At 48.9% G+C, this 20,897-nt stretch overlaps 10 protein-coding genes across 10 annotated transcripts; 4 read left to right on the forward strand and 6 right to left on the reverse strand.

Annotated features, from left to right (window-relative positions):
• Positions 1-208: 208 nt before the first annotated feature.
• BO88DRAFT_242299 (uncharacterized protein) lies at positions 209-2,341 on the reverse strand. The gene has a single exon (XM_025702150.1). The coding sequence runs from the start codon at positions 2,192-2,194 to the stop codon at positions 479-481; it is 1,716 nt and encodes a 571-aa protein (XP_025564813.1). The 5' UTR covers positions 2,195-2,341; the 3' UTR covers positions 209-478.
• Positions 2,342-2,569: 228 nt separating this feature from the next.
• BO88DRAFT_320491 (uncharacterized protein) lies at positions 2,570-2,944 on the forward strand (the record flags this gene model as incomplete). Its single annotated transcript, XM_025702471.1, has 1 exon — positions 2,570-2,944. A coding segment is annotated over one exon (375 nt), but the record flags the coding sequence as incomplete, so codon positions are not given.
• Positions 2,945-4,085: 1,141 nt separating this feature from the next.
• BO88DRAFT_403199 (uncharacterized protein) lies at positions 4,086-5,494 on the forward strand. The gene has a single exon (XM_025706312.1). The coding sequence runs from the start codon at positions 4,186-4,188 to the stop codon at positions 5,404-5,406; it is 1,221 nt and encodes a 406-aa protein (XP_025564815.1). The 5' UTR covers positions 4,086-4,185; the 3' UTR covers positions 5,407-5,494.
• Positions 5,459-7,829, reverse strand: BO88DRAFT_242318 (sodium:solute symporter family protein). The gene is made up of 4 exons (XM_025702151.1): positions 7,429-7,829; positions 7,108-7,369; positions 6,776-7,053; positions 5,459-6,714 (listed from the first exon to the last, which is right to left on the reverse strand). The coding sequence occupies exons 1-4, from the start codon at positions 7,696-7,698 to the stop codon at positions 5,512-5,514; spliced, it is 2,013 nt and encodes a 670-aa protein (XP_025564816.1). The 5' UTR covers positions 7,699-7,829; the 3' UTR covers positions 5,459-5,511.
• Positions 7,830-9,159: 1,330 nt separating this feature from the next.
• BO88DRAFT_361610 (alpha/beta hydrolase) lies at positions 9,160-10,119 on the reverse strand. Its single transcript, XM_025703885.1, has 2 exons — positions 9,652-10,119; positions 9,160-9,588 (listed from the first exon to the last, which is right to left on the reverse strand). The coding sequence occupies exons 1-2, from the start codon at positions 10,075-10,077 to the stop codon at positions 9,250-9,252; spliced, it is 765 nt and encodes a 254-aa protein (XP_025564817.1). The 5' UTR covers positions 10,078-10,119; the 3' UTR covers positions 9,160-9,249.
• A 712-nt stretch (positions 10,120-10,831) lies between these two features.
• BO88DRAFT_451712 (fungal specific transcription factor domain-containing protein) lies at positions 10,832-11,326 on the reverse strand (the record flags this gene model as incomplete). Its single annotated transcript, XM_025710647.1, has 2 exons — positions 10,832-10,955; positions 11,037-11,326. The coding sequence occupies 2 exons, from the start codon at positions 11,324-11,326 to the stop codon at positions 10,832-10,834; spliced, it is 414 nt and encodes a 137-aa protein (XP_025564818.1).
• Positions 11,327-11,396: 70 nt separating this feature from the next.
• BO88DRAFT_451713 (fungal specific transcription factor domain-containing protein) lies at positions 11,397-12,570 on the reverse strand (the record flags this gene model as incomplete). Its single annotated transcript, XM_025710648.1, has 4 exons — positions 11,397-11,565; positions 11,619-11,751; positions 12,170-12,383; positions 12,442-12,570. 4 exons carry the CDS (start codon positions 12,568-12,570, stop codon positions 11,397-11,399), a joined length of 645 nt encoding a protein of 214 aa, XP_025564819.1.
• Positions 12,571-13,614: 1,044 nt separating this feature from the next.
• Positions 13,615-14,289, forward strand: BO88DRAFT_423826 (uncharacterized protein; the record flags this gene model as incomplete). Its single annotated transcript, XM_025708689.1, has 1 exon — positions 13,615-14,289. The coding sequence occupies one exon, from the start codon at positions 13,615-13,617 to the stop codon at positions 14,287-14,289; it is 675 nt and encodes a 224-aa protein (XP_025564820.1).
• A 3,834-nt stretch (positions 14,290-18,123) lies between these two features.
• BO88DRAFT_479067 (FAD dependent oxidoreductase) lies at positions 18,124-19,515 on the forward strand (the record flags this gene model as incomplete). The annotated part of the gene is made up of 1 exon (XM_025712061.1): positions 18,124-19,515. The coding sequence occupies one exon, from the start codon at positions 18,124-18,126 to the stop codon at positions 19,513-19,515; it is 1,392 nt and encodes a 463-aa protein (XP_025564821.1).
• Positions 19,516-20,109: 594 nt separating this feature from the next.
• BO88DRAFT_423828 (uncharacterized protein) lies at positions 20,110-20,695 on the reverse strand (the record flags this gene model as incomplete). The annotated part of the gene is made up of 4 exons (XM_025708690.1): positions 20,110-20,238; positions 20,313-20,387; positions 20,446-20,475; positions 20,540-20,695. 4 exons carry the CDS (start codon positions 20,693-20,695, stop codon positions 20,110-20,112), a joined length of 390 nt encoding a protein of 129 aa, XP_025564822.1.
• Between the last annotated feature and the right edge of the window lie 202 nt (positions 20,696-20,897).

Below are 20,897 nucleotides of genomic sequence, written 5' to 3' on the forward strand. Positions count from 1 at the left end.
GTTGAGTGTAGTGATTGAGCTTGTGTATGCTTGAACTGAAGTGAGGACGAGCGTCTATTTATGTATTGGAGCCTGAGTGTCGATCCTGCTACTTCTTTGTATTCGGTCCCAAATCAGACTGCATAAGCTTTCGAATCTCGGAAGTCATAGCCCCGACACTGTCGGACTTAGGGAATTAGCACCATCGCCGACTGTAATTGGGCGGTTTCCGCCCACTGAAGGAGCGAAAGGCGATGATGAGGTGAGATTCCCGCTCATCTCCGCCGCCGCAGCCGCACACCAACAAAAGCGGCGATGCGGAGATAGTTGATTAACTCCGCACTAGCATGAGTATCGCCGCAATAGCCGCACCAACGCCGCTCACGTGGTTGCATCTTCTACAATTCTGAACATCGAAGTTCCCAGTAAGCAGGATGGTATCTCTTGCAGCATGACTACTCTCCGAATACATATTTACAGTCCGCAAGTTAACTCCCCACTATAGCTGTATCTCACCACCGAACATCGGCAAATACGGCTCTAGAAAGAACTGATCCCAGTACAGCTCCCAGCTTATGTCAGGCATAGAGGCGTTGGGCTCTGGTTCTGGCGGTGTCAGACCAGATTGAAAGTCTGCCTCAATCGCTTCCAGCTCAGCCAGCTCCTTGCGCTTTTTAGCCGTTTTGAGGCTGAGTAGGTGTCGTGCTATTGACAATGCCTCGCGTGTCAGTGTTGTATCGGCCGCCTTGACTAAGTTTTCTAACCGCTTGAAGACAGTGCCGAGGTGAGCGGAGGAGATGGGTCTGTCAATCGCCAACAGAACGCAAGCATATTGGAAAACGCTGCCGAGGACATTCCAGAAGAGATGACCTTCGTTAGCGAGCTGCTCGGCCGCCTTCAGTCCTGCATTGCCACAATCAATGATGAGACTGATGAATTCGTTCGGTGGCAACGCCTGGGCCTGGTACAAGCGGCGATAAAAGCAAAAGGCGATGTCTGCCGCAGTCACCACTAGAAATGGATGGGTTACTTTGAGTTCAGTCACTGCTTTTAGACGTTCAAATAGTTCCTCGTTCAGGTCCGCGGGCTCCGAGTCGAGACGAAAGGGGGAGTTTGGTGCTGGGATACATTGGACTAATCGGACGAACTGGTCGGCAACAGACCCCGGTGTTGGGATGAAAGACTGACATGTTACAGAGCGAAAGTGTACAGCAGAACAATCTTGCTCATACGACAGCATGTTGTGTGCAGCCCACGAGGCCCAAAATATTCTTCTGAGCCGGTCAGCATCAAGCCCAAGGACAGCAGCGCCAGCCTTGGATGCTATCTTCTTGATGCTCGCTTCGTCGTGCAACCCCACTGTTTCGCACAGGTGCATGACAGTGCAGGAGGCAATCCAGGCAATTTTGGGGCGGCTTGTCGCGCGAAGATAGAACGCACGCATGTCCCATGCGACGATGTGATCAATGTTTAGCGTGTGCATGGACGCTGGATCATCGAGAATCGCTTTGGCGTACCGCACCAGGTCAGTCTCCCGTGGATGTCTGTTGGAGGAGAGAAAGGACCCGAGGCAGGCTACGCCAGCAGCCACGGCAGCAAATGTAACATCTGTACTATAGCCGCCGTCGTAGTACTGATGACATCGATCGGCGAATATTCTGGGGTCCAAGATGTCGCCGATTGGGTTCATGACAGTGAAATACACCCCCGCATAGTGACTGACGTCCTGCTCGGAGATCAAATCCCCAAGGAAGCTGTGAGTGTTTGAAGCCTCGTCTGGTCGGTTACCAAAGTTGTAGGCGCATGACCGTAACCTCGGAGGACTGTCACAACCGAGATTAACACCCAGGACATGTGGAAAAGCCATAGCCGCCGATGCTCCCGTATATCTGAACTTCTGTTCGTCAAAGATCCCAGGTGGTGTGCTGGTTACGGTGGCGGGACTCTTCGTCGACGAGCTATTGGCTTCGCGGTGGCTTTGCTCTACTTGAGGCCGGTTGGCCAAGCGACTTCTTCCATCAACGCTGATACGCTTAGCTTGGGGCGGGTCATCCACGCCATCCCCCACAGTACCCGTCGCGTCATCATCATAGCTGCAGCTATAGTCGTATGTGGTGCACATGCCGCAGGGATATTGGTTGTCACATCTCCGCTTCCGCTGGTGGCATGGATTGCAGGCCTTCCTCGCACGCTTACGCTTGGAGATTGTCGACATGACAGACAGGTGGGTTCAGGCTCCACAGCCTCCTATGGGGGAAGCACAACTATCGACCCAGCGCGTTTATCTTCTGCATCCAACTTGCAGCGATCCAGTTGGGCTGTAGCTTGACTATAGCTATGGAACAGCTCATGAGCTAGATAGTAAGCAATGTCGAAAGGTTCCGTGGTCCGCTTACGGCACGTGACCATACGCGCTGTCGGGCCGATATAGGCTGCCTGAGGCAGAGAGGAATCATCTATAGAGTCTTCCCTTCAATTCCATTCATGTTCACACAATCCAATCTTCAAACCATGCTGGATTGAAAAAATTGGAAACGACATGCCTGCCTCATCAGCGAATCATTCAGTCTAATCAACGGCGCCCAACTAGAACTATCATGAAGTTGTCCCAGGATGGACCGACGATCCCAGAGCACTTTCCAAATTCTTCTACCCCGGTAGCTCAGAATGGTACCTGGCTCGGCCCTATAGAATATGGGACGCTACAGTGGTATTGTTCGGGACGAATCAGAGTGGTGAAATGCAGTACATAATCACAGCTAATGGCTATTATTACTGGGGCCATCTGATGCTTGATGAGATCTTTGAAATGACTAGGCCCACGACATGGCCAGGCATTCTACGCATAATGGCGGAGAAGGGGGTGGAAAAGGTGGGGATAAAGAAGCTGAAGGCTGTCGAGATATCGGAGGACGATGTACTGGTGCAGCACGTTCCAGAAGGGGAAGATGTATTTGTTCCATACAGGCCATGGCGCTCCTTTCAAGTCTGGCAGACCAGATTGGGGTTCGTTAGCCGTACCCGTAGCCCTCAAAACCATAGCCTCCGAGTTGGCTAATGCGTCGGAGGACGAACCGTCTCAAGGAGATGGTAGAGTGACTGAGGCCTAACCGTTTTTTTTGGGGGGGGGGGGGGGGGGTAGGGCTTAGTGTACCTACCAATGCTGGCCAATAATCAGACTCAACCTCTCATCCTTACCGCCTGAAGAACCTGATATAGAATCAAGTGCCTGGCAGTCAAGAATGAGGTCCTTGGAGTGCAATTATTTCTTTGCACGTCTTATAGGGCCAATATGACTCTTCAATGACATAACACGAAACACCGGAGCGCCACAGGAATATAGTTGCTTCAGTAAGTAGATTCTCTCTTCCTTCTTACCATGCCAACCAAACCCCAAGTAAGCCGCAGTCCACCCCACCCCCACAAACACCTCCACCCCACAGAACTAACATCCTTCAATAGAACTAAACCAATCCCAGCTGAATGGGCAGGTAACCCTTTCTACCTACAATGGCATGATGAATTGGCATCCACCTACGGGTTCACCAACGTCTCGGTGCTATTAGCGCAAAACCCTAACAGCGGAGAGTTCGGAATCATATGTTCATCTGACAGCCACTACTACATTGGCGATGAGCTGACCGATTGGATGTTCGATATATCGAAGCCACAACACTTTCGAGAATAATGCACGTTATGAATACCAAGGGGAGAACGGATTAAAGACGAAATCGCTGAAGAGGGTCCCGTATGCGGAGCAGCCAGATTCAGGGCATAGTGAGGAGATCGGGTGCTGTAAGACGTGTGCCAAGTTACAAGGTGCCAGTTCTTAATTCCAATGCAAATCTTGATGGGATTGGCTGTTGTGATGACGTTATTCAGGTCCTTTTGGGATAGGCTATGATGTAGTAATGTGATGAACGTAATTAACCAAGTAGGATGGGGCTCGGATGCGAGATAAGATTGATCGCGCTAGCTGGATACGGTTAGTGTTTTACTATGTACGGACTAGGGTGGGTAATGCTTGGCGTGCGTCATCTTGACGGTGGGTGATCCAACCACTCCGTTTACTTCATTTCTGAGTATATAACTCCCTTCAATTATATCTTCAATGATGTTCTCCCAATTTACTCATCATATACAACTACTCATTGTCATTGAACCTCTCAATTACCCTCTAACAACATCCACACCACCACAATCATGATGAACAGATCCCCTAGAGTCGCTACCCGCTGTCTGCGACAGCAACGTCTCCGCCAATCAGCCGGCCGCTACCGTAACGCTCGATTCCAGTCCTCCTCCTCATCCTCTTCCTCTTCCTCCGGCTCCACCGGCACCGGTAGCAGCAACCCAGCCCTGGTCGGCGGTCTCAGCGGCGGTCTCGTCGCCCTTGTCACCGGTTACACATGGTACCACTTTTCGGGGGCCCGCAAAGCCGTCAAGACCATGAAACAGACCCAGGTCTACGCCGATCAAGTAAAGCAAGGTATTATCAATAATGCTCCGGAGCCGGACAAGGCGCTAAACTGGCTGCGCGATACATTGAAGAGCTATGCGGTGTTTCTCCCGGGCGTGAGCAAGCACATTGATACTGCGTTCGATGATCTGGAGAAGGTGAAGCAACGGCATGGACCTGAGGTTGACAGCATCGTGCGGGATGCGTATAAGGAGCTGAAGGCGCTGGGAAGCAAGGGTGGGTCGAATGCAGATACCGCCATCCAGGCATTGCAGGTGTTGCAGAAGAGTCTGACGCGGTTGATGGAGTTGTCTGGTGATGCTGCCGGAGATATTCTTGATAACCACCCATGGTTGCAGGAGAAGGTTGGTGGTGGGTGGAAGCAGTTGAAGGAGATGGGAGAGGCGTATGGACCCCAGGCAAAGGAGGAGGTCGATAAGACGAGAGAGCAGCTTGCTGGGGTGGCCAAGAAGGGATTCAGTCTTGCGTCGGTGGAGGAGGTGAGGAAGCTGATTCAGGAGAAGTCAGAGAAGTTGCAGAAGCTTGGGGATGAGATGTGGCAGAAGGGGTTGGAGGAGAGTAAGCAGTACTTGGATAAGAATCCGAAGGTCAAGGAGTTGGTGGAGGAAAATGCGGATGCGTTGAAGAAGGGCAATGTTAGTGAGTTGTGGGGTATGGTGAAGGAGGCTGCCTCATCGGGCAAGACGGAGCAGGTGGAGAAGTATGTCAAGGAGAAGGTCGATCAGGCACAGCAAAGCGGGTCTTTTGATCTGAGCAAGTGGGCGGATATGGTACCTGGAGGATCGAATGTTCTGGGTCAGTTGCAGTCGTTGCGGACCCTGCAGGAGAAGAAGGGCAAGGAGGCTGAGAATGTCCTCAAGGAGACTATGGATGAAATTCAGCAGGTCTTGAAGAAGAGAAAGGAGCAGATGGAGAAGCTTGCCAGTGAGGCGAAGAAGGATAACTAGTGTCTTTGAGTGGAGTGGAACTTGATGTATATGTAAGATGAAGTACCATCAATCGATGATTAGATCTAATAATAAATGTTCTAGAAATTTTGGACAAAACCCATTCTAACTTTTGCGCCGGTTGATAAACTCACGACTTGACGTTAGTACGCCTTGTACGCCCTTAGCAATCTCGAACCGTCCGTCGTACAGTGGATAGACCACAACAGCGAAAAAGGCACAGAATTGCCAGATGATAGCGACCGTAGTCCATCCAGAGAAAAAGGATTTGGTGAAGATATAGTCGCGATAGAGCGGCATTGGCCAGAGCACAAAGGTAATCAAAACCAAAACCACGAACATGACCCACGCGATCCATGACCATCGGTGCAGCTTCCGCAGGGTATCTTCTGTGAAAGGATGGCGCACGTCGTCTAAACTGAGACGGCTCGGGGTTGACGTCGGGCTGGCATCCGTCGAGATATAGACCCCTTCAACCTTGGTGTCTTGAGTTGCAGTCGGCGAGGTTCTGGTCGGTGCTTCTTCGGCGAGTTCGATCCGGAGGAACTCTCTCCAGTCGAACGTGTACGGGCGATATAGAGAAATTACCACGGAATAGAGAGCAGGCGAGAAGAAAGAGCCGATAGCGCCGTACAATGCGGGTAGCTCTTCTCCAGTCGTGGTCATGTTTACGGCCCCATACATTGACTTGGCAGTTGCGAGCCAAATGGCGAGACCAGTAAAGAAGCCAAGCACTGGCGAAGCGATAGCGGCGAGGCGCGTCTGGCGGGACCAGAACAGAGTCAGCCCGAGAGGGATGATCCCTGGACAGGACAGGATAGGCCGAAAGTAGCCGATCCACGTCATGTTGGCGCCCCCGTAGTTGAGAGCAATGGAAATGCCGGTGATGAAGATCGCATGGAATACGACTGTTATGTGGCTAACTCCCAGGAGCCGGCGATCACTGGCTTGGGGGTTGATGTACGTCTTGTACATATCAAACGACAGAATACTGCTGACGGCGATCATGGAGGATGAGACGGTGCTGGTCAATGCCATGAATAAGAGTACGAAGAAGGCAATCATTCCAGACTCTCCAAGAAGGGCTTTGACCAGGTACGGCATTACCATGCCTTTGCTGACCTCAGTTGTCGTGATATCAACGGGATAGGTGGGCCAGATGGGAGTGTGGTGGAGCGCTCGGGCAGTCAGGCCAATAACAGTGCCTAAACCCCAGGGGATACCAAAGACGGCTATGGCAGCCAAGTTGTATGCCGGCACAGTAGAATTCACTTCACTGGCGAAGGACTTTTGCCAAAACGCAGTGTCCTATATGAGAGTGAGTCTTACTGTCTGCCATGTTATAGAGGAAAGGAATGCATGAACCTACCATGACCACCAGAGCTAGGTTACCGAACTTCAATATCAAGCCCCAGATAATCGCGCCTTTCGATTTCATTGTGAGCAGCGACCCCTCAAAGTTCCCGGAGATGTAATTTTCGCTCGCAGTTGCGACAACCTTGTCGTAAAGTCCAGCCAATCCGCCGACCTCGGGATGTGTGAGTACGGAGAGAGTAAAATAAATGATCAAAATTAAGGCGACTGCGGTGTGCAGAAAGTCGGTCAAAAACGTCGCCTTCAGCCCCCCGACAGCTGTGTAAAGAACAACTTTGCCATACTTTGTCAGTATGATACCCTGTGATATTCAATGACCGAGCTTACCACCTAGGGGAATCAAGATGGTCGCAGCAACGAAGTTCATGCCGGAAACACCATTAATCAACTGGGATCCGGTCAAGATCATCGAGGCACAACCAAACACGTTGTTAGTCAAGTTCAAGACCATGTAGATAACATGTCCAATCCACCCATACCGCATACGAGTAATCTCAAGCGATGTGTGGGCATACGGGACCCGGATTTTGGCCATGACACCCAAGGCAGCCATCAAGGCGATCTGGAAACAGAGACCCGATCCCCACCACTGTACGATTGATACAAATCAGCATATGATTAATCTTTGTTAAAAGGCTGCAGACATACCAGAGGAACTGCCAATCCATAGCGATAGCACATCGCCGCAGATAGCACCGTCTCGTTGATCCACATCCATGAGGAGAACACAGCAGACGCAGTCAAACCCGTACCGACTGATCGATTTGCGACCATGAACATCTCCGACGTGCCAGAATCCTCAGATAGATATACTTTCTGCACCTTGATTGCGATGAGAATCACCCCGCAGAAGAACACACCAAGGCCGATAAGGAGGCCATAGGCCGTCCCTTGCGTAACGAGCTCGACAGCTGCCATGGTGACCAATGTGCTACGCGGCAAAAATGACCATCAGCCTCGGGTTGCCGAAGAAGTTACATCGATGCCAGGCATCATGTCTTAAGTATCTGCCGGATGAGTACCGTTGCTTAGCGGCTCGCCGATAACCGTCAGTGTCACGCTGTTCATGGCTATGATGGCGTTATACATAACCCGGCCGAGAACAAGGCGGGGAAGCTGCAAGGATGCAGCTGTGAGCCGCTTGATACGGCATTGGTTTCACGGTGGATTAACTGAGTTGCTAGACAGAGATCGGGTGGCCCCTTGCTGGTGGGAGGGGATATGGCGTGCGCCATGCCGCCGATGGCAACACCAGCGGGAGAGGATCTGATAGGCTTTGTCGGCCAGTAGCGTATCGAGATGACCTAGACATTACTTCGAATTGGCTGGCCGGGAGTGAAGATCCAAGCACCCAATGGTGCAAGAAGATCACGCATGCTGGACTCTTCACCTCGACCATCTCTTGTTGCTTATGTTGGAGCCTGAGGCAGAAAGAAAAGATGGTGCGCGAGAGGAGGACCGGCGATTCGCAAGGTAACCTCGAACTCCGCCATATGTGGCACGATGAAGAAGGATGAGATTCGGAGATGCTGAACCCATCAAGCCCAGCTGCATCTATGCCTGGTAGTACATGAGGGAAATGAACAGAACTCCGCACAGAGGCCGACCGCATGCAATATGACACATACAGATTGTGTTTGTAGCTTAGATTTCAGACTGTATATTGCAGCTGTCAGCTTGAAATGGGTCGCAGATTTCCAGTTTCAGCTGGGGCTATAGTTGACTGTTACAAATCCCCATGAGTTTGTGGTGAAGCGATACAATGGAGAAGATCGCAGTCGCAGCCTGACTGGTAAGGCAGTCAGATGAGTCGGGCCGGGTTTTCTCCGACTACTGTCCGATAAGCAGTCACGTGCCAGTGATCTTATCGCCGCTATCTTATCACTAACTTTGATTCCCTTTGGACTCTCATAATCAGGATCAAATGAAACTTCTCTTGTCTTATATGGATCGTGCCAATTCTTATATAATTATTCTTTCAACATGTTAGTACTTATCTTTCTTTAACCTAACTATAACACAGACCAATTTATAATAATTGTAGCACCATCATCATGATGCCACTAGTCACCGTCGTTGTGATGTACTCAGAATATATATTCAGTAGTAGTATTGGCTATGTAGTGGTCACGCTCTCGACCAGGTTCCGTTGTATGGGGAAATAGTATATGTACGTCACTACTATGAGACAAGGTTCTGTAGAATATCCGAGGAGCCGTTCCTCCCCTACTGGAATGATTTAACAATAATGATCTCCAACATAGACGCGCTGTTTACTGGTTAGCAAATGACAACCGAAATCTGACAGCCAGCCAAGAAATGAAGAGGGGGAGGGGCAAGATACCGCCGATCGTCGGTGGTGTTTTATTCCGGATATCCCCCTTCTTGACATAATCACCCATCTGGCATCTTCTATGTATAGCTAGATCATATAAGGAACGATCTGAACCCGTTTATGAGAAGCTTGTATTAAACAGACGCCGCGACCGCTTTATCAACCACCGCCGCAATCTTCTCCACCAACATATCCGGCTGGCTCAGCATCGGCGAATGACCCGCGCTGCAGCGATCAATCTCCGCCCGAGCCAACTTAGCAAATCCGCCCTGAAACGTAGCCGGTGCAGCTTGATCACCCTCACAGATGAGATAGGTAGACGGCAGGTACTCATACGCCGCACGAGTGGTGGGCGTGGTTTGTACCAAGTAAGACTGCGGAATGAGGCGCGATTCCCACAGGGCTGCTTCGGCGTCCGGGAGATCACTGTACAGAGTTTTGGCCCCGTTCATGATACGGAAGCGGCCGTCCGACTAAAAGCAAGAAATTAAGCTTGTCCTTAAGATATTGAACAGATTAGATGATGAAAAACATACGGTCACATAATTGTTCGGCGACTCGCCAAATGTTGATATGACGGATGTGCCCTCTGGTAGAACAAAGGCAGCATAGTAGAAGAGATGTAATACACCACCCTTTCTGCCCTCTGCTTGACGGGAAGTATAGGCGAGGGACTGGGGAATAGCCGTACTGCCCACAATGCCACCGTAGGAATGCATTACAACGACGACGGATTTCCCCTCTTTTTCGATGAGCTGCTGTAGGTTTTCGGCGATAATGCGTGCGTCGTCTTCCATTGTGCGGGTTGGGAAGTCATCGGCCTCTACGTCGGTGCAGCTGGGGAGGGTTGGGTGGATGACGGGGTATCCTAGGCCGCGAAGTCCCGCTGCTAACTTGGCGTAAACAAGGGGGGTCTGGAAGGAGCCCTGAATAAGTACGATTGAGGGTTTCTCGGTAGCCATTGTACTGTGATAATTCAAGCCTTGTGTGATTTGGGTTGAAAGTGGTTGGTTGGTAGAAGGAAGTTCGAAATGGGGAAAATTATAAGCGCGCCCGGGCACTAGTTGAATGACAACCCGTGGTTGAGTGGCATCCTGGGCTGATCATCCCTGCTGATTCCGTTACAGTTCGCCGATCGGCAGACTCCATCGGAGAATATTCTCCCTACAGTTAATAATGTATAAGATGTTCTCTGTTTAACCCTAGTAGGCACTTCAGGTTCAAACTTCCTCAACATACAGTAGGAACCTCCCATTTCACTCAAGGCTATGTAAAAATCCCGGTCCAAAATCAAATACACCTGCATTATGCATACCTACAAAACCAGATATCTCAAGTGCCCTTTCTATGATCAAGACTATCCCATTTCTCCCGAAAACAGTCAGTTCCGCCTCATCAACCGTACGATCCCCTTCCGTCTCCGACAACAAACTAGGATTCGGATAAAGGCTGCAAAACTGGTCTTGAAGGCCCTCACACCCTACCTTATTCTTATGTGGAAACACCTGCAACACCCGCAAAATCCCTTCATAAAAGTCCAGTTTCGAGACAAGGCATAAGAGGTGACACAAAGTTCAGTGAAGGCGCTGCAATGGTCACTGTTGTCAAGGTCCTCCACCAGAGTGAAGAGCGCCATATTCACCCAGTGAATGGTCGTCGGTGAAATGTCATCTGGTCCCCACCGGGTGCAACGAATGTATAGGAAGTCGACGATTGCTAAGGCGGTATCCACGTAGCCTTCCTTGCTGCCTCGCGGGTTATCCTGAAGTTGTTTTCACTATTCATGTCTTCCTTCTTGAGAAGGCTCCAAAGCATGATCACCACTGCGTGATGGAGCATACTGGATGCAAGTACTCTGGTTAGTAGCACGATAATAAAGGTCCATGCTGTTGGCGGTTTCGGGGTGGGTTATGGTCCTTACTGCAAACTCAACGATTGAGGAACAGTGGGGTTTTTCGGGGTTAAGCATGTAGGAAGGTTGCTCTTCCAGTCGTCTAGCCGTTTCAGGATACCTTTAAGGGCATTTTCCAGTTCATCGCGTGGAGAATCGAGGCCGCTTGCGAACACAAGTCGATTCGCATCCACGTTGATCTCACTTAGCGTAGTGAACCTGTTAAGCACGCAAGGAATGTGCGCCTGGACTGGATCCATTTGCCGAGGGTACACGGTCCAGATATCTTCCTCGAGATGATCAATGGCCATATGTTTCATGAGCGAGATTGATGCCGTTATAGAATATGGCTTAGGATTGAAAAATGCAAGCAGCCAGATGTGAGCAGAATTACGCTGTAAGATTGTAGATGCCCCAGATGGTATTATCAATTGCGCGACTTTCCCTGGTAGGGGGCGAGGACGGCGAGTCAAGATGGGTCTTGGCGTATTGCTCAGCCATGCTGCGAATTTGACCGAGATACCACCAGCCAATGCGATTCTTACCCATGGCCGCCATACTGGATAGTGAGGCTTAATGAGGGGACGAGTGATTAGTTGGGAAACAGCTCACCACACGAACAGCACGCCGCATCCTTGAATGGATGGCATATCGAGCCGACCCTCTATCTTCTTGTAGAGCTTCTGCGCTTCTTCGTAAAAATGGACGCCTTTCGAATTTGGAATATTCGGGTCGGCATAAGCCTCTGGACAGTCGGAGTGAAACTAGGTTTGTCAATTAGCGGACCAGAAACAAACGCTCTGTGATAACTCATGAGCTTAGCATGCCTCGGCCAAAATGCACTTCATAAGGAATGGGGAACAAAATTGTGAATTCGCCTTTCCTGCTACAGCGTCACGAAGAAATAGCCCCCGATCTATCCAGTTGTAGAACGGATGGCTCCAGGTCAACCATAGGGAGATTAGATGAGATACAAAATCGTCACTCCCAGTGACCGAGGTCCACGGGGCGGCTGGAATACGATAGATGGGTATATCTACAGGATGCTGAATATCTGGGCCTCGATGCGAGGACGTTTGTTTGTTCAAGGTCGGCGTGATCTCTCGTTCAAGCTCCGAATTGTCGTTATAGGTAAAGTTTAACTTCGCTGAGTGGAGCCTTACTTCGCATGAGATTGAGAACTCGAATAGCCTTGGAGTCAGAGCTATTTTGAAGTGCCTCGACTAGCTGCAGCAGGTCATCGCGCTTCTCCTCTAGCTTTACAATCTTCCGTTTGTGAGCCAGCTTCCGCCGCTTGTCTTCTTCCAAGTCGAATACACACGAAAGGCGACGTTCGGTACACCGGCAGCACTGGGAGGCGCCATCTCTGATTTGACACTACCACGGTTCAGCGTCTGGGGTAAAATACTTAGAGATTGTAGAGAATTGCTTCTACCCGCGCCTTGGATCGCTTGCATTCCCGGCATGCTGCTGATGCCTTGCGAAGCCGAGGGACCGAGGCGTTGGGGGTAGAGAAAGGGTTGGAGGTGGCTGGGCGCAGTTGAGCCGGAGCAATAGACTGCATTATGGCAATATTGGGAAGTATTGGAGGTCAACGGAGGGGTCGACAAGGAAGTTTCAGTGGTCTTTGACAATACTATGGAGAGATAGTTGGAGTGAGGGTGGTGCTGGTGATACAGGGACAACGCTGTGAACCAAGGGGGGAGGTGGAACGGCGCCGTATGAATCATCCGCCCGTTAGAACTGGGTTTTCCATCTTGACAAGTTGACAGATATGGGTCACTCCACTGTGTATGGGTCAATTGCAAGCTGCTGATTGGGTTGATGATCATGTAGGGCTTGCACTAGTAGCCTATTGCCGGTGACCCTGGCGATACCCATGCTGCCTGTTCTGACCGCCTCGAAGCAGCACTTATGGCCGGGAGGTTCCATGGTAAAGCGCAAGGACATCCTGTAAAAGCAGTTCGTGGATCATATTCCCATAGGCGGACGTGGCTCTCATACATGGAACGAACATCCGATAGACAATGATCAGTGAATATAGAGCCCATAACGTTGGACACACACTTGTCAATTTGTCATGGAAATATCCAATAGTCAGGCTTTCGTTGTCACACCTGTTCGAGGACAGACCATGTGCCTATAAGCATATGCGTACTGCCTTCCTGATGGCTTATCAAAGTAACTTGTGAATTGCGTGTTAATGCTTATGCACTTCTATGTCTCCTCATGGCCCAGGTACGTGACTGATTACTGATTATCTGCTCCTACAGAGGCAGTTCTCGCACTTATATGTGAAAGGCATGGTATATTCCAAATACATCATTCATTAATTTGCTCGTGAGTCACTGTATCATCTAATTTTAAATACTAGAAATATCATATGCACAGGAAGCCCTTGAGGACTTACCCGTTATAATGGCTTCGATGGGTTGTCACCCACTGAGTTTTTCCATATCACTGACTACACACCTAAAAGGCCAAGGCTCTTTACAACGACCAACCTCTATCAAGAGTTCTTTTGTGTGATAAACAAATCCATCAGGACTACAATCCCACTGCGACTATCATCACCACCAGTCACATCCCCACGATTTACAACAATAAAATGTCCGAATTGTATCGCCCAAATCAACCAAATTGTGAAGTTGTGCGCTGGGCCGAGCGCTTGAAACAGATGCTCACCCAAAAACACAACCCCATCACCCAGTCCGAGACCCAAAGCGGCTTCCACCCACTAAAGTACAATATTGTTCTTGAAAGGAGGATTTTTGAGGAAAAGAGCGCTTATGAGGTCTGCAAATTTGTGCATAACGATTACAACGAAATCATCATTCTCGTCGGGTGCAGTAAACAGCCTGCCACCAAGCTACCCACAGAAGTGTGGTTGGACGCAAGGGCGCACGAATTGTGTACTGAGACTGACTCGAGATTGCCGTCTGATAAAGGTCTCTACGTTGCAAAGGTGTGGCTGGGTCACGTACACTTTTTCAGGGCTGTGCGTTCATATGGTGGTTGTTATGCTATGCATCCCATTGTTATGGGAGACAGATGGCTACTGGATGGGGATACCGAATTGGTCTATGATATCTTGAATGAGATCAGAGGGCAGTTTGGCTTCTATCCACTCCATGAACCTTTTGTGCGTCTGAGCTCGTTGGAGAACTATCAGGTTCTTGCGGAGACCTCCAGGATCATGTCCGAGACTGGCCCGAAGGTTGAGTATCGTGATTGGTTTACAGATACTGATAATGATGGAAATACTGTGGAAGAGATCAGGTGAAAAAAGAGCACTAAAGTGAGTCTCCAGGGATGATTTTAGAGTGTTATTATGATTTTGTTTTGTGATCAGTGTGTTTCGTCTCTTGGTCGGCGATTATGGCTTGTACTTCGGGTTATCCCTTTGCCCTGGAACCGCTATTACTCTTAGTGAAGGCTTTCTCAACAATACATTAGTATTTGCTTTGCATACCTTGCAGATCATGTATTTATTCGACTGTATATTCCAAGAAATGGCGCTGCCGCCCAAGAATTATGGCATTCACCCCAATATCATACCGGATATCGGATGGCATAGCGTAAGGTGAAGGCACGAATTAGAATGTTAAGGCGTAAATTCAAATTACATAAAGCGCTTTATATTGTGAATCTAAAAACTATGGTTGGACGGGAATGTCGTCAGTGAACAGTGTTCACAGTTCAATACGAGTCATTCCCTGCCCGAATTATCAGCAGCACCTATAAAGCCTTCGCCTGCGCCACCTTCCTCTTCCTTCCCTTTTCATGACAAATAGCCATTTCATCAAGGTCAAGAAGAATACATGATATTCATAGTTTTCCCAATGATTAGGCTTGCAATCATGGTAAATTGTCAGACATACACACAACATAACCAGGCTCAAGAGCCATTAATGAAAAGTTCACTTTGATAAACCGCCTTGCGTAACTGTACCCTTTCTTTCTGACGCAATAACATATCCACAGTCCGCCAAACTCAAAAGGCGAATTCTACGAGTTTGTATTTCGACACTAGCATTCACAGAGAATGAAGAGCATACGCAATTCCTCATATTATTTAACCCCATTGGTACTAAAAAGAAAGAGAGGGTGCATACTAAATGCGCTACTTCTTCCACCACGTCCCAATGACCGGTTCATCTACAGTTCGAGAAGGACATGGATTTTGGGATCAGGAAATGCGTTATATACGGCATGTCCTGAACACCCGCTATGCGGCCGAGTATACAACTACAATCCAGCCAACGCTGGAAAGAAGCCCATACCGTCGAAGAACTCAAAATTAATATTGTTAGCACAGGGGCACCGCTAAGCGAGGGTATTATCCGAGCCCGGAACGATGCTGTCCTCTTCAACACACTGGACAACAAATAGGAGCAGAGCACAGCGTATCAGAATAGTGCATCCCTTAATCACTCAATACGTTCGATCAATCCACCATCGTCATGAGAACGATATGGAAATTTAACTAAATTTCCTCAATGAACGCTATATTTTGTACCGGGCAGAACCGATTACTCAACTTTAGATCGTGAACAACGCTCATAGGGATTTTCTTTTTTTTGCCACGTCTGAAGGCTGGCGGAGTCAGATACCCTTCATATGCTGCTATAGGATACTCCGAATGACACATATCAGACGCAATTCCCACAGGCCTAGAGGAACCGCAAGGGAATAGATGTTATATTTATACTCCGGGGCAAGATGAGAGAAGGGCAATCGACGAAGGTATTAAGGTGTACTATGATTTGGCAAAGACTGAATCTCAGGCTTGAGAGTCTCAAAAGAGTCTCCTCATCTTTTCCAGTGACAGGTCTGAGTCCAAAACTTCCCGGTCATTTTTAATGGCAAATCATAGGTTGTTACTAATGAAAATCAACGACCTCGTCGAAGGACCGGTTCCCTGTGACCCTTAAGTCCTGTACGCTGCTTTGACTGCACTTTTATTTTATCTACGATCTATTGCTTGAACATACGAAGTGTCATTGTTAGCATACTATCGCAAAAGCTGAGACGAATACCAAGATGGGTCAGATCAGTTAATTGTGCTCATTTGTGAGGTTCGGTCGTTCTGATTATCTGCAATTTGAAATAAACATCGAACTACCTCGAGGTGTTGAAGAAAAGGTATATGCTGTCTGGGTGACAAGACTATTTGCTATGATACAGAAGTCGATGGGAAATGGGATAAAGCTAATCTGGTAGTCTATGAAGCTAAGATGCTAGGAGTCAGGTGTCTATTACACACATCTTACGAATTGACAAGCAGCATATTTGTGAACACCTCAAATTTGACTAGTATTGTCTCACATATAGTAACCTCATTGTAGAGTGATGTATAATGGCTACGTGACTATGTTGTCTTTCAGGCAAATTACCCCAGTCCGATTTCATGGTACATTCTGAATAATAATACATCCCGAATAATGTCGTAAATTACTATTGGAAAGATACTTAGATAGGCGGTGTGGTAATGGAAGCTAAAAGACAAATTATCTTCTACTAGCAACTGCTGGTGGAGAAAGTCAGATGTGGGGCAACTGAGACCCTATCGGGTCCTTACTTCCATGGGCGAGCTTGATAGATATTGATATAACACTGTTGATTAACGATTGCTAGCAATGATACATCATGCTCGCCGAATGGCCGGCCGTGAGGATACCTCTGTCTACGGGCTTGCAACGGACGGTTCTTGCTGGGAATTCATTCGGTTGAACAACGATGACAAGGTAACTCCATAGGAGCGGATAGTGCACAATCGTTTGATTCTTGACTGACAAAATGTTCAGCACACGAGGCACAGTTATGAATGAGAACAGGGAGACGCAAAAGAGGTTATATCGACTTTGAAAAGGATGATTACCCACGCTAGTGGGTTATTCAATGGTTTGGCGCGTTGCAATAGCTTGGAGGAGTTGAGCGGGCTTGAGTTTGCGCACCCCTAGTAGAGGGTGGGTCTAGAAGGGAGGAAAAGTGAGATGGAGAGTTTCCAGCAAGACTGCTATTGTAAAGCTTTTTTCACGGATTTATACAGGACTACCGTCGGGCTGGTTGCAAGTATTTCCTGCGCAGTCAGATTCCTACTTAGAAGTCTCTTGCCCAGGAGTTTATCAAAGCATGTCTTCAATGTTTCAATATTAGCTGATATGATACTACTCTATGTTGTACCATAGCTTCGGAGTAATTCATGTTATGACAGTGCTGGCAGTTATGTCCAGACGGAAGAATGGAGATTGATTCCAATCAACACTGCATATTAGTCCTGAAGAAGGAGAAAATGACATATTCCTTTGCTCAGAAGCCACTAGAGGAGCGACATCACACACGCTTCCAAATAATATCACTACTGCCTGGAAGACTTGCGTCATGAGGGCTTTAGTCATTTCAAAACGCTAGACATACATGATCAACCAACGAACGACATGTTAGCCAGATGACTGCATCATCATGCGTCCAACACGATTATACATTTCCAAGAGCGATACGGCCTGGAATGAGGTAAGCCGCAGTAGCATCACGGCGCAATTTGAATTGGTGATACAAGGGAGTGATTGAAGGTCTGACAGTTATTCTCCGCGCGGGTGAAACCCTTATGGATGGATACGAAGTGATATGATGTAATACGGACGATGTAGCGAAGAGAGACCTTTCCATTGTTCTCCCAGTGCTAGATGTGACATCGTATGATTATGCGAGGTCAAGGGGGTTGCTTCTTTCCTGGGCGGATTTGTGATCCGAGCTTCCACATAAACGCATTGCTGCCCAAATTCGGTGCATATCTGAACTCACGTCGTATCTGATATTGAGCAAGGAATTGTAAAGTCGACCAATGATATAAAAGAACACCATATCCCAGGAGTATAGTAGCATCGTATTCGGGGCCTTCGTTTCCCTCCAGGGATACTGAATTACTGGGCTTTGCGTATCACCTCATCTGATTTCGTTACCTCACCATATCCGACTTCTCTTCACTGGATACTATCCCTTCCCGTCTCGGGGAAATCTTATATTCCGCTTCATATCGCACAAGGAGAGGTGTCCTTCCCCGAAAGTCAAGAATATAAATATCCTCCGTGCTTAGTGACCAAACTACGTCAAGATGCATCTCAGATTACCCAGCACTAAGCTCCTCATGACCCTCAGCATCGTCACAACCACCATGTCCAGTACCACTAGCACCAGTCCAATGCTAACCCGCGACGTCTGCATCATCGGCGGCGGCGCAGCAGGAACCTACGCTGCCATCCGTCTTCAACAACTCGGCAAATCCGTTGTCGTAATCGACCACAAACCGCGTCTGGGCGGACAGACAACCACGTACACCAACCCAGCCATCACCCCGCTTCCCATCGAATACGGGGTGACCTACTACCAGAACATGTCTATTGTGCGGGACTTTTTCGGTCACTTCAACATCCCGCTGACCTACTCGGCATTCGATTACAAGATTGACATGTTTGACTTCGTCACGGGGACGACCATACCCGCTACTGCGGAGACGGACTCTAACGCTGCGATGGATCGCTATATCGCGCAGTTAAGAGAGTATCCGTATCTGAGGGTCGGGCTTGAGTTATCTGATCCTGTGCCGGAGGATTTGGTGATGCCGTTCGGGAAGTTCGTGGACAAGTATAATCTGGAAGCTGGGGTTGGGGACTTGGGAGGCTCAATTGATCCGTTGGGAAATTGGCCAGCTTTACCGACGCTTTACGTAATGAAGTACGCGAATCTGGATGTTTTGGAAGGCGACAGAACCGGCTTTGTGAGACCAAAGAGTCGAAATAATAGTGAGCTGTATGGGGACGCAGAGAAGGAGTTGGGGGAGGAGGGATTGCTGCTGGGGAGTGAGGTTGTCAGCATGGATCGGGATGGAAGTGCGGACTGGGTATATGTGACGGTGAGAAAAGGAGAGGAGGATACAACAATTCAGGCGAAAAGCTTGGTAGTGGCTGTGCAGCCGAGCTTGGACAGTTTGAAAGGGTTCGACCTCGGGGTTAAGGAGAAGACTCTGTTTGGACAGTTCAACAATTTGTTCTTCTATACGGCCTTAGTGCGAGTCAAGGGGCTGCCAGATCGGACTTGTTACATGAATCGCGGGGCGAAAGATCCGTTCCTGATCCCGCGATTGCCTGGGATGCTTGTGCTTAAGCCTACAGAGGCATCTGAGCTAAAGGTGGCGAATTATCTCAGCACGAAGGCGTTGTCAGAGGAAGAGGTGAAACAGGGTATGCTTCACGATATGGAAAGCATCCGCCAGAGAGCAAAAGTCGACTTCCCGGACCCGAAATTCCTCGCCATTGGGGATCATAGCCCGTACCAGCTGACGGTTCCGGCTGAGGCCATCGAGAACGGATTTTACCGTGATCTCAATTCCCTGCAAGGGGAGCGTCGGACGTTTTACACCGCGGCCACATGGGAATCTCATAGCACACCGCAGATCTGGGAGTTCACCGAGCAGATGTTGCAAAGCCATCTCCTAAAGTCACTGTGACAACTTAATAGCCGATGTCGAGATATAAATTCTGTGAATATGAGCAGATTCTAGCCGTACACTTCCATGTAGGTCGTTAAACTTAGCTTGTAACAAGTCCGCAGATCCTTGCGGGAGGCACCGGCAGCGGATTAGAACTGGGATACTGTCAGACAAAGCAGAGAGGGCATGTGATTTCCGAAACTCCGTGGTTGTGCGTCCATCCGATGGGCCATGGAGATGGCTCGACGGGCAGCCGAGACCGAGGCCGTCAGCTGTGGAGAGCCGAGTCTCAAGGTCAGCTGTGAAACGTTGTACAGGCGTTGTCATTCCCTCACACAGACGCTTGGTGACGGATAACCCAGATCAGACATGACCAATTGAATATTCTCCGATCAGGAAGTACAAGATATCAGACCTGCGCACAGACTGTTGTCCCGAGACAGGTGTAACCCTATTTCAAGTTCATGTAGGACAAGGCCAATGAATATTGATCAGATAGTTGCAACACATTCCATCATTAACAAGAATTTGCCAAAATAATCACAAAACCGACGGACTTCGCCGGGCCGTCCTGCATTAACCCGAGCTGAGCTCAGTATATGGAGCCAATTGCTACTCAACACACCGAAATTTTGCTTGCTGCTTCCACTCGCTGGCAATCTCTAACTGACCAGTCTGGTCGTTTACAGCCAAGAAACGATTACTGTAATCTCCGCCAGGTACGATGGGGATAAGCCCGTACTATGATAATCGGGAGGCCACGCGTCAGTAACGTGGGATCCAATAGCGACAAATGTTGCGGCAGGCCAGCTAACCTCCAGTGCGTCATCGCTGTAACCACGTAGCTCAACCCAGATGTTATACACGCGGTTATCATACAGGAAGACTACCTGGAAGCAGCTGAATGAGATCATGTGTACTGGATGTAGCAAGGAGGGGATTACTTACCTTGTCTGGGTTTCCGAACTTCCCAATCAACTTTGATTGCGAGAGCGAGTCATTAGCACCAATTCGCAAGTGATCGGAATACAGAACAACTAACGCCATCGTCACGACAGAGCCAAAACTCGCCATTAGCTCGGAGCTTATCCGCTGGGCTAGGCTGGTGGTCGTTTGAATGGAGAGAGAGGCGATTCTCGTCGTCAGTAGTCAGAACGCAGCCGGTGAATGTGGTGAAGAGACCAGAGTGACTCGGCATTTTGCAATGGATGGACAGTATGTGAAACTTATGGAAGGTATTGCAAGCAATGCGATGGTGATTTTAATATAGGACTGGAAGGCTGGAAACCGTAGCTTAAAGCAGGAAGCTTTCTACAACGAGATCCATCGCATCGCATGATGCAAGATATGTAGAATTGTACCAAGCTGAGCGTTTCACGGCATCAGCTCACTGTGGCTAG

Source organism: Aspergillus vadensis, assembly GCF_003184925.1.
Source record: "Aspergillus vadensis CBS 113365 unplaced genomic scaffold BO88scaffold_6, whole genome shotgun sequence".
Taxonomy (NCBI): Eukaryota; Fungi; Ascomycota; class Eurotiomycetes; order Eurotiales; family Aspergillaceae; genus Aspergillus; species Aspergillus vadensis.